General features: G+C 50.7%; 1 protein-coding gene across 17 annotated transcripts in view; it reads left to right on the top strand.

The window, feature by feature from the left end:
• The window catches only part of MYO18A (myosin XVIIIA), a 145,316-nt gene that overhangs the window by 49,286 nt on the left and 83,908 nt on the right, over positions 1-12,122 (top strand). For 7 of the 17 annotated variants that reach the window (XM_081171931.1, XM_081171932.1, XM_081171924.1 and 4 more), the window contains exons 3-7: positions 4,403-4,525; positions 7,388-7,475; positions 8,911-9,020; positions 9,122-9,298; positions 11,282-11,492. In XM_081171931.1, the coding sequence (XP_081028057.1) occupies positions 4,403-4,525; positions 7,388-7,475; positions 8,911-9,020; positions 9,122-9,298; positions 11,282-11,492 (709 nt within the window). Of the gene's footprint in view, positions 1-460; positions 1,274-2,341; positions 2,429-4,402; positions 4,526-4,693; positions 4,843-7,387; positions 7,476-8,910; positions 9,021-9,121; positions 9,299-11,281; positions 11,493-12,122 lie in introns of those variants that run through there. The other 10 variants (XM_081171925.1, XM_081171926.1, XM_081171927.1 and 7 more) reach the window with 6 other exon arrangements.

Below are 12,122 nucleotides of genomic sequence, written 5' to 3' on the forward strand. Positions count from 1 at the left end.
AAGATGATGAGTTGGGTTGTAGCCACTATGCTGTGTATAAATCCGTTTGCAGTAGACTCCTCTTCCGTTCCTTTTGGCGGCATGTTCGTTTCGCTTCCAGAACCCCACCTGTGCCCTCTTCCTCCAGCTCAGCCAGTTGCTTATTTGCAGCTGTTCGTTTTGATTAGCACTCTCTTCTGCCCACTCTACACAAACTTTTCCTGGGCTTTTTGCATGTCAGAAGCCAAACTAACCCTCTGGATGGGCAGGGCTGTCCCTGCTGTTGGGAAGGAACCAGGGATCCCATTGGATTCTCTGCTTGGGAAATCTGAGGAAGGCAGCTTCTTCCTTGTTGTGTGAATGCAAACCCTTGAGTGGGGAGGAGGAGTGGAAGGGCGCCTGGCTGGTCGCTGCTGCCTTACCATGGCATTGTTTGGGGGCCTGCTCTCCTCACAACATCTTAATGTATCTGCAACTATAGTTGGATGTCCAGAGTGCAGGAAAGGAGGACCCCCGGAACCCCCGCAGCCCAGAGCCCCCAGAACGCCCTGGGAGGGTGAAGAGCCCAGAGCCCCCTGGGAAGGTGAAGAGCCCAGAGCCCCCTGGGAAGGTGAAGAGCCCAGAGCCCCCTGGGAGGGTGAAGAGCCCAGAGCCCCCCGGGAAGGTGAAGAGCCCAGAGCCCCCTGGGAGGGTGAAGAGCCTAGAGCCACTGCTCAACGGGGACACCCAGCATTCCTGCCCTCCCGGCCAAGCCATGAATGGCCTGGAGGGCTCCCAAGGAGCTGGCTCATCGACTCAGCCCGAGCCACCTGCTGACGATGCCCAGGGCCTCTCCCGCAAGAGAGTGGTGAGGGTGGTGCGGAAGGTGGTGCGGAAAGTGCTTCCAGGGGAGGATTCTGGGGGCTCCAAGGAGCCGGGACGAGATATCAAGTCCACGGAGCCAAGCAAGAAGGAGGAGAAGCCTCCTGCCAAGGTGCAGCCCCCACCTGCAAGGGTGCTCTCTCCGTCCCCTCGGCCACCCTCTTCCTTGAAGTCTGAGCCCAAGGAGGCAGCCCCCAAGGATGACCTCTCAGTGGGGCTCAAGAGCCTGATGTCGAGAGGCAGGACCAGAGAGCATCGGCCCCGTGCCAAGCTGCCAGAGAAGAAAGAGGAGGAGAAGAAGCCCCCAGAGAAGACAAAGACCCCGCCTCTTGCGGAAGGGAAGGCCACAGACACAAAGGGGAGTCAGGCGCCAAAGGGGCCTCCTGCAGCTCCAGCGAAGCTGGCAATACAGAAAGCCACCACTGCGAATAAGGTACTAGTGCATGAGCACCGCAGCTTGGCGGGCGCACGAGGCCAGCATCTGAGCATGTGCAGAGTGCCTTTGTGTTCCTCACCTGGGCAGGGCGGGCAGTGAACTTTGGCTCCCAGAGTCTGGAGGGGGTCCTCAATGCATGGAGTGTGCTGCTAGTCCTGCCACAGCGAGGCTCTTCTTTCTCTCGGGGAGTGTGTTGTGCTCTCTCTTTACCCCACCCTGTGTCGCCCCCACCAGGCAGCTGTTTTGGTGCTTAGGGCAGCTTCTGATTGGTGTGCTTAACAGCCCATGTGCCACTTTGACCATGCCATGAGGCTCCTCGCCTTCATTTCAAGCACACATGAAACCCATTTCTGTCTCTTCGAGTTGCAAAGATGAGCTTGAACATGAGCAGGTGATTCTGGGTGGAAGTCCAAAAACTGGAGGACAGCTGAGCAGGGTTTGTAAGCTGTCTGTGGAGGGTCTTTAATAGTTTCTTCCCCTCAGGGGAAATCTAAGCAGATTATATCAGAGTGTATAAATATCAGTATTCAGGTTGCAAAATTTGGGTTGAAAAGTGGAGCTTTCCAGCATTTTAAAGCTGTAGTGCTTTTTAGATTCATTGAGGAGACAGGAGTGGAGAAGCCATAGCATGGCTGTGTTCTGCATCCACAGGTGAAGGCATTAATATCAATTGCTGGAAACCATAGGAGGTGAGAGCGCTTGAAACCTGGAATGCCGGTTTCCCACTGTGAGAACAGGAGGCTGGACTAGATGGGCCACCGGCCTGATCCACCATCAACACCCCCTGCTAAATTTAACCCTAGAATAAACATTGGAATTAAATGTATTCAGTGAAGATGGGCCCAGAGTGACTCCACTCCTTTATTTTTTTGTTTGTTTAACAAAATTTATATACTGCCTGTTTGTAAGTAGAACCTCTAAGCAATTTACAAAAATCCCACTTGTTATGCCTGTCTTCAATCTAGCCTGAGCTTCATTGCATCCACGTGACTCATAAGGGGTGTGTGTGTGTGTAAGCATGCATCACTGGGTTCCTTAAATACAGTTATGACCTCTGTCATCTAGACTCCTTCCAAGGAGAAGCCCCAAACAGCAAAGCCAGCAGAGAAGTCTCCGCCTTCCCTGAGTCCTGGAGAGGAAACCATCCCACAGGTGTGTCTTGAGCTGGAGGTGCATGTAGGGCCCCCTTTGCCTGTGTGCATTGCTGTTGCTGTTGTGCCTTTGCTGAAGGCCTGTGTTCTGGGGCAGGGAGAAACCTGGGGTGGTGGTGGTTGTGCAGTGAATATGTGTGTTTATTTATGCAAAGTCTCTGGCGACCAAAGAGGCTCACCACACAGATGTCTGTTACCACATGGGGTAGGGGTGCGCAGAATTCAGGCTTGCGGAATCAACTTCCTTCTTTTACTAGGGCTCTGTGATCCACCAACTGGAGCCAGGTGCAAAAGAGCTCCTAGCCTAGCAATTTGTTTTTGAGTACCACCACAACTCAGCTCAGCTCAACTCACAGCGCTTCTGAACAAAAATCATTTCCAGGCTACCCTGATATTATTTTCAGCCCTATCAGTTTGGGTGGCATTGGGAAAGCGGGGTGGGAATTATTTCGTTGCTTCTATTGCTAAACCTTTGGGAGTCAGAAATCTTTGCTGAATTACTGCAGATCATTCTGAGATCTTCCCACCTCTGGATGCACAGATGTGTAGGCACCTCCCAGATTTCTCTCTGCGGAAAAGTTTTTTCCTGTTCTGTCTGAAGTGTCCTCCTTAACTTATGTTGGGACACACCTACCTTGACTGACGTAGATTTGTATGAAAATGTAGGCCACTGTGTTACTAACATAACAGAGCACATGGTTTTGGCATTCAAAGGCTTTCATGTTTGTGTTCAGAGGGTTTTTGTGATCAGAGTGTTGTACCTTTGCCCCATGCAACATGAACCTCACCTGGGTAAACGGTGCCTGATTCTCAGCACTCTAAAGTATGGCCTCTGGGCTGGCAGGAGGAGGTTTGAAGTATAGGGCCAGAACTGGGTATATATTCTCCTAAGCCAGACACTGGATTGGTCAGGTGGCTTATAGAAGCTCTAATGAGCAGCTAAGGTGGCATGGTCCATTTCTGCTTGTACTCTTGCAGTGTTGGCCCACCTGGGGAAAGCCATCTCTTGGCTGCAGCTGCCTCTTAGGGCTGCCAGCTTTTGATTTCAAAAACTCCACTCCCTGGAGAATGAGGGACAGAACCCGGCTGGCTTTGGGATTGTGGCCACTAGCCCCCAAACCCTAAACTGAACAACTAACTGCCTTCATTACACATTTTTAGGTGCTAGAGAAAAGCATTCTTCTTTTCCCAGGCCTTTGGCTAATTAAATAATCTATGGCCTTTTAAAAAGTTTATGTCTTGGGGGGAATATTGTTTTGGTTTTTACTACAGTATATGTATTTTGTGTTTTTATATGGTAAACCACCCTGTGATCCTCGAATGAAGGGTGGTATAGAAATGTAATAAATATTTGTAATAACTTTGCCTGCTTGGCTTTAAACGTTGCATTGGCATTACAGACACCAGCATTGGCTATCTAGCCATTGGTCGAGATTTCCCCACCCCCCCTAGTCCAGACCAATATTTATTGATTCACATTTATATCTCACCTTTTTCTCCAAGGAGTTCAAGGTGGCATATGACATTCTTCCCCTCCTCCTTCAATCCCCACAACAACCCTATGAGGTAGGTTAGGCTGAGAGGCAGTGCCTGACCCCCCCAAGGTCAACCAGGGAGCTTCACGATCGAGTGGGGGATTTGAACTCTGTTCTCTACCAGGTCCTGGTCCAACACTCTTAACCAGTTGGCAAGACAGCTCCACCTAGAGTGTCATGATGCTTAGGTTCCAGTGGTCCTGCCTTGCTGATCTCCAAGACTGTTGGGTGGGTCTTGGGCAAAGTGAGCTTGGCTGGTCCCTGCCATTGCTGGAGGCCACAGAAGACTTGCTGAGGGTTCTGCTGCCTCTGTCTTTCCTTGTTGCTGCTTGTAGGTGAGACACCCTTCTCCTCTTCGCTGCTGGTCCCTTGACTTTACAGCTTACCTCTCTCTCTCTCTCTGTCTCTCTTTTTCTCTCCTCTCTCCTTTCCTGGGTTAGCCGGAGCCTGCGACCACCACGGCTGCACTCCCCCAGGTACTGTACCCCAGCGCGCCGGAGGACCCCCTTCTATCTCCCGTCTGCCTCTGGGTTGATGTGTGTGCTCGCGCCACGTGCTGGAGTGTAAGGCTTTATTCACCTCTTGGCATCCGGCCTGGGCCTCCCCTTTCCATCATGCTAGACAAGAGAGAGATGACTTGTTTGCACACAGCTGGGCGGGCGTTGGGGAGGGAGGGAGGGAGGGAGGGGGCAGCAGCAGGGTGGGGCAGGGGTGGAAGCCTCCATGTCACATGCCAAAGCTATTGCTGGCATCATGGGAAGTGGGGCCGCTTCTCTCGGAAGGGGCAAAAGGCCACCTACTTTCAGCATCCAAAAGTGACACTGTCCGGATCCTTCCCCTTCCCCTGACGGATCAATCCGGGCCCCATCTTAGAGCCCTGGTGAGTTGCTTTACCGTGGAAATGGGACAGAGAGCTCTGGGTGACACAAGTGAGGGTTGGGGAAATGGGGGGGGGGAGCCCAGCCGTTTAAGGAGGAAAAAACCCCAGGGATCAGCTATCGGCCTGGCCTGGCCTGAAAGTCAGTGGGTGGGTGGGGAAGACTCATCCTCAACTTGATGATCGTTTCTTAGCCCTCAAGAGTCATTAGCAACAACCTTTCTCTACTTTCATGCTGCCCGCTGTTCGTGTTACCCTGCCAGCAGCACATGTAGGCAGCGCTTCTGCAGAGTAGCCTTTGGGTCCCTGCCCCAAGGAGCTTACCAAACTACCTTTCAATGGAAAGGGAGACAAACAAAAGAGAAAAGGCCAGCAGGGAGGAAAATTGCATACAGGTGGACTATTTGGGGGCGCGGGGTGAGGACCAAAGGGGAAGAGCAGAGACCAGGACCATGCAGGTGAGCTGGAAGGCTCAGCGGTCTGTTTTCCAGGTGCCTCTGGGCACTCCCAAGCAGAATACGAAGGCAAGAGACACCCTGTGTTGTTTCTTTTCAGGATCTGGCACTGAAGGGTGGGTGGCAGCAGCATCCAGTGGATTCAAACATGGGGCTTCTGTTTTAACGATAGTGACTAACAAAAGTTGGGGGAAGGCTTGTAGCTCTGTGGTGCAGAGTGCCCACTTTTTGATGCAGAAGCCAGCATCTCCAGGTAGGGCTGAGAGACGCCCTACCTGAAGTGCTGGTGAGAGGCTGCCAGGCAATACTGAGCTAGATAGGCCAGTGGGTCGGACTCAGTATAAGGCAGCTTTCTGTGATTGGCCTGTGTCTCAGAATCCACCCTTGGTGTCCCACCTATTATGATGTTACAAAGGTGCACACATTTGGTCCATTAGTGGTGGCACCCTTTCGCTTGGGGGCAGCTATCCCTGAGGGTTTGGAAGGTTGGCTCAGCTGCGACCTTCATTGCTGCAGGGAACCTGCTCTCTTTATATGCTGCCAAGTAGACTTTTCCTCTCTCCACGCCTTAGTTTCCCTTTTCTCGTGGTAGGGCTAATAGCATGGCAGACAGGGAGACTACAGAGCCAGGTGTTCCCTTTTTGTGGGGGGTGGAGGTAGTATGGTGCTGCTGGTTCCCCCACCCACCCTGATCTCGCCTGGAGGCGGGCATCCAGATTAACCTGGCCCACATTGCTTCCCTTCCTGTCAGCTCCCACAGGCTCAGGCGGACGATGCCCCAGCAGCTGCTTTTGGGCTGGCCTCTGCTGTCTCTCGGCCGCAGGTTTGGCTGCTCCATTCACAACTCTTGTTGCTTGTGGGCGTCTGTGGCTTGAAGCTTGCGGGAGGGGAAGGGTTGTGCTTGGTGTGGGTGAAGAAAGCTGCCTTGGATTTGTGTGTGGTTCCATGAAGGGGATTTCTTTTTCTGAGTCCGTCCTCCATAGATGGTCTCTGGATCAAGGGAAGCCATTATAGATATAATGATGTACCTTTCCAGGGATTGTGGGTGAGACACGTGTTGTCATCCTCATCCTTCTCATGCTCATCCCTATCCCCATTCTTGCAGCAGTCCCATAAAGCCGGTTGAAAGAGCCCACCCAGTGCACTTTCAGGGTTTTTCTGGGATTTGAACAGGTGACCCTATTCTGCTTTACTACCCCAACAGAATTCATTCTTGGATGGTTTCTCCTACCCAACCCCACACTTCGAGATGGCCTTCCAGTTGTTGCTTCCCCAACTCTCCTAGCTGCAAGGGCCTGTGACCATAGGCCAGCCTTTCCCCAACCTGGTTCCCTCCTATTGTTGCTGAAGTACAACTCTCTACATCCCTGGCCTTTGGCCAAGCTTGCTGGGGCTGATGGGAGTTGTGCTTCTGCAGCATCTGGAAAGCCAAAGGTTCCCCATGTAAAGGGCCCCTGGATTACTTCGTCCATTTCAAGCTGGGGTTTTTTGCATGCTCCATTCACCGTTCTCCTCGCCTTGTTCTGTCTGCACCTCTGGAGTTTTGATTGTGTGTGTTTCGGTTTGGGGAGGGGGGGCAGTGCCGCATGCCGCATGCTCTTTGCTCTTTCCATGGAGCTGCCTTGCTCGCTTTGGGGAGGGGGGGCTGCACATTTAACCCCTCTGGAGGTTGAACCCAGCCGGCCTGATCAGAGTTGAGCTTTGGTAGTGGTGATGGTGACGGTTCTGGTTGTGACATGTCTGAGGGAGGGGGAGTCTTGTGGGTTCTGTGCATCAGGCAGGAGAGCAGGTGGGCCTGTGCAAAGTGCAAGATAGGAGCAGGAAAGTTCTGTGAGGAAGGCTGTGCACGCACCAGACACTTAAAGCACACAGCTTCCCTAAAGGATCCTGGGAGCTGTAGTCCTGTGACAGGTAAACTTCATTTCCCAGGATTCGCTGGGGGAAGATGTGTGCTTTAAATGTACGGTATGTATGCAGCCTAAATGGAGCTGGGCTGAAGTGGGCAGAACTCCCCCCCCCCCGCTCTGTTCTGTCTGAGGGCCTGTGTAGTGACTCCAGTTGTTTCTTGTCCACCCACCTCCCCATCCCCACAGGCCAAGACGGAGGAACAAATTGCAGCCGAGGAGGCCTGGTATGAGACGGATAAAGTGTGGCTGGTCCACAAGGATGGCTTCTCCTTAGGTAAGTGGGGGTCAGTTGTTCAGGTGGTGGGGTTCCTTTTCATGACTTGAGCTCAACCTTCCAGAGAGGCTTCCTGTCCCCAGCTACCCCCAGTTCCCACCAGCAATGTGGGGCTGGGATGAGGTGTTCGTTGAAGGGGCCGTGTGCTGGAGGATAATATAAATAGCACAGAGAGGAACGAAGGGAAATTCTATTTCAAAATAGTAGAACTGTGGGTTGCTGCTCGATGAAAGCAGCAGGTAACTGATGGTTACTAGCTTGGGAAATTGAGTGGACTGGGCGGGAGTGGGTTACAAAGTGGAAGGATAATTTTCATCCCCCTGTCAAAATACTCATGGACAGCCAATGAAGCTAAATGTTGGAAATAATAATAATAATAATAATAATAATAATAATAATAATAATAATAATAATAATTAATTTATTATTTATACCCCGCCCATCTGGCTGGGCCTCCCCAGCCACTCTGGGCGGCTTCCATAAAAACCAAAAATACACACGTTAAAAACTTCCCTGAACAGGGCTGCCTTAAGATGTCTCCTGAATGTCAGGTAGTTGTTTATTGCTTTGACATCTGCTGGAAGGGCGTTCCACAGGGCGGGCTGAAAGATTCAGGACAGATTTTTTGAAATGTCATTCTTCACACTGCTCCTGTTGACATACGTCTGTTTCGGGAGACAGTGGAGCAGTTCTCCTTTGGGGGTGAAGTCAAACTGTTGGAATGTTACAGTGCCTACTGTGGCTGTAGAGACCGGTACGGGAGAGGCATGTTTTGTTGCAGCAGGGGCAGATGAAGGCGTCCAGTGCTACTGCTGCTGCTGCAGATGCACCAGGGTGTTTCTTCTCTCTGTGCTCCTCCCAGGGGTCACTCCTCCTCTGGTCACTGCTATGGATGCAGGAGCTGACTGTCTCCGGGCGCTGTGACTGTCTGCAAGGGATCCCCACACAGTGTTGCCGGCCTTCATGCCATGTTTGCCTTCATGCCAGTGCATAGTTAAACTATAGAGCTTGCTCCCACAGAGGCCTTGATGGCCACCAACCTGGATGGCTTTAAAGAGGATAGACAAATTCATGGAGGCTCTAGAGGGTTATCAATGGTTACCAGCCACAAGGGCTGCGCTCTGCTTCTAGGGTCGGAGGCAGCAATGCTTCTGAATGCCAGTTTTTGGAAAATGCAGGAAATGAGAGTGCTCTTGTGTTCGGATCCTGCTTGCAGGTTTCCCATGGGTACCTGGTCTGCCACTGTGAGAACAGGATGCTGGACTAGATGGCCATTAGCCTGATCCAGCAGGGCACGTCTTTCGTCCTGGAAAGCATTTTGTGTTTGGTTGGGCCACTAGGTGGCAGCATCACATTACCTCTGAGGTTTCCCTCCATGTGTGTTGTGTCTCTTTCATACAACTGACCCTTGTGTCCTGCTTCCCTGCCCACACAGCAAGCCAGCTGAAGACTGATGCTGCCGGCCTTCTGCCTGAGGGGAAAGTCAAGGTGAAACTGGACTATGATGGAGCTCAGCTCGAGGTGGATGAAGACGACGTGGAAAAGGTAGGTGTGGCGGCTGCGCCAGCTGCATCTCGCCTGCAGCCAAAGCTGGATTGACTCCTTGTCCTGCCCAGGTTAATGACATTCCCTCTCTCTCTGCCCAGGCCAACCCTCCGTCGTGCGACCGCGTGGAGGACCTGGCCAGCCTTGTGTATCTCAGTGAGTCTAGCGTCCTGCACACGCTCCGCCAGCGCTATGGCGGGAACCTCATTCACACCTACGCCGGGCCCAACATGGTGGTCATCAACCCTCTCAGCTCTCCATCCATGTACTCTGAGAAGGTGAGTGTTGCGGCTGGGTAGGATGGAGCGGGTTGGCAGAGCGGGCGCTCATTCATTTCTTTGCTTGATCCTCACTTCGTCTGTATGCTGCTTACCCAAGAGGAAAGAATCCTGCTCAGAGCAGTTTACAACAAATAAAAGAGGAATGTATCCCAGAATCGACCATTGCAAAAACAATTAACTAATAAATAACATAATGAAACAGCAGCGTGATAGCAAATATAACAACATACAGGGGAGGAACACATTTCAGGACTGTAAATATAACAGGATTTCATTAACCACACAATACTTCCTGGCTGTAGCAGAAATAACAAGGGAGCTTGACAGTTTCACCTTGGTTCTAGAAACACCCTCCCCCTTGGTGGGTTTCTCACAGTCCCTCTCCTGCTGCAACTTGCAAGGCTTCCAGAAGTAGGGGGTGGGGTAGCTGTAAATGCTCCCTCCCATGTTGTTCCTCATTGTTGGGGCTGGCCATGACTTTGGATATTCCCTTGGGGAGAGGAGAGGGGGCAATGGTCTTTGATATCCCCCCAGTGGAGACGATTGAAGGCTCAAAGTGCCCCTGTTAAAGCCACTCTTTGCTCCCCAGGTGGGACTGCAGAGTTCTGTTATTTACTTAGAAAATGCATAAACTGCTTAGGAATGTAGAAAGCTTCCTTATACTGAGTCAGACCATTGGTCCATCTAGCTAATTATAGTCTGTACAGTCATACCTCAGGTTACAGACGCTTCAGGTTGCGCGTTTTCGGGTTACGGACGTGCCAAAACCCGGAAGTACCGGAATGGGTTACTTCCGGGTTTCGGCGCTAGCGCATGTGCAGAAGTGCTAAATTGCGCTTTGCACACGTGCAGAAGCGCCAAATCACGACCCACACATGTGCAGACGCGGCACTGCGGGTTGTGAACATGCCTCCTGCACGGATCACGTTTGCTGTACTGGCTGGCAGGGGCTTTCCAGGGAGGGCATCTTTCCCAGCCCATACTTGAATGTGGGACCTTCTCCATGCAAAGCAGCTTTTCTTCCACTGAGCTACAGCCCTTCGCTTGATTAAAAACTTTTTATAAATAAAAAGTTATCCAAGTGGTGTACGAATAAGATAGGAGAACACAGCTGAAACCTGAAGTGAATTAAAAACATGTAAAATAGTTATCATTGAAACAAATTTGCATAGAACCATCAACAAAGGCAAAATCAATAGAACCTTTAAAACAGATGTGGGTAACTTAATGGCTTTTCAAAGCAAAAGAGTGTTCATTAGACACCTAAAACACTGAAATGAGAGTGCCTGTCTGGTGTCAATAGGCAAGGAGTTCCAAAGTGCAGGGCTGCCCCACAAAATGACTGACTCCTCACAGATGTAGTGAGGAGAATCTTCTCTGCAGTGTGTCACTCATGCTGTTTGTTTGTCTGTGCGTACTGAAATTTATAGACCACATTTTTATTGGTAGCTCAAAGAGATTTAAAAATCGACATCTGGTTAGTGTTGATCAATAGACCAGATTGATAACATGGCGTGATAGCAGCCCAGCTGGGCAGCATCCCTAAATCCATCATTAATTCTTATTTAGTTTTACACCCCCCACTCTTGAAATACATTATCCGGGGGGGGGGGGTGACGGCGGTGGCTTACAATAAAGCTTTAAAACCACAATTGCCATTAGATATTTTAGGATGTATATCCTTGTTTCATAATCATTTTTGTAAGCAGCTTTGAGTTTGTTTTCTGTTGTTAAAGTGTCTAATAAGAAGAGAAGACCCCCTTTTTGAACTGGACATGCTGTTGGGGGCTGAACCTGGGACCTTCTGCTTCCAAATAGATGCTCTACCACTGAGCTACAGCCTCTCTCTCCCCTTCTCTCTGGGGCTCCTGTTTCCCAGTTCCAGAAGCCATGCCTGCTTTAATCCTCCCAGCCTCTCCTCTCCCCCTTGCCCTTTGGCTGCCTCTCTGATGCTGCGCTTAATGCTGCCGCTTCCTCCAGGTGATGCACATGTTCAAGGGCTGCCGCAAGGAGGACACCTCCCCCCACATCTACGCCGTGGCCCAGGCCGCCTACCGGAACATGCTCATGAGCCGCCAGGACCAGTCCATCGTTCTGCTGGGGAGCAGCAGCAGCGGAAAGACCACCAATTGCCAGCACCTGGTCCAGTACTTGGCCACAGTTGCTGGCAGCTCCGGGAAGGTCTTCTCAGGTGGGTGTGTGGCCAGCAGTGGCCTCGGCTCCTTCTAGAGGCCCTTGGGGGTGGGGGCAGCCCTTGGGAAAGCAGGTGAAAATGAGGACATTTCTACTGAAATGATGTTCAAGGGAAGCCATGCCACCAAACAGCAAGGAGCACACCAAGCTCTCGTCCTGTTTCTTTAACAAAATAAATGTCTTTGTTGGAATTTAACAATTATTTTTATTAGCAAAGAAAAGAAAAGAAACCAAGAGTAAACAAATTCAATTTTACAGCAGGTTGAAAGCAGCATATCATGAAGCTTACTGCTCCAAAACACTATGAAAGATGCCAATTTTTCCATAAATCTGTTAGGCTGGTTCGTATGTATTCTTCTGTGGTGTTAACTTAATCATAGATCAAATTTCCTCAGTACATTTGGATATAGAAGGAGACGTGCTCCCCTCCCTCCATTTAGCTATGACAGTTTTAGAAGCAGTTCTAAGGTTAACAGTATTTTTCAAAGTAACATATTTTAGATAACCAAGTAGAAATGACTAGGATGTACAATGTCCTAACATAACAGAGATATTGGCCTGAACAGATTTCCAGACTTTATATTTGAATCCAATTGATTTTTGTGTGTGTGTTTTGAAAGCAAACAAG

Source organism: Podarcis bocagei (assembly GCF_964188305.1).
Source record: "Podarcis bocagei genome assembly, chromosome: 15".
Classification (NCBI taxonomy): Eukaryota; Metazoa; Chordata; class Lepidosauria; order Squamata; family Lacertidae; genus Podarcis; species Podarcis bocagei.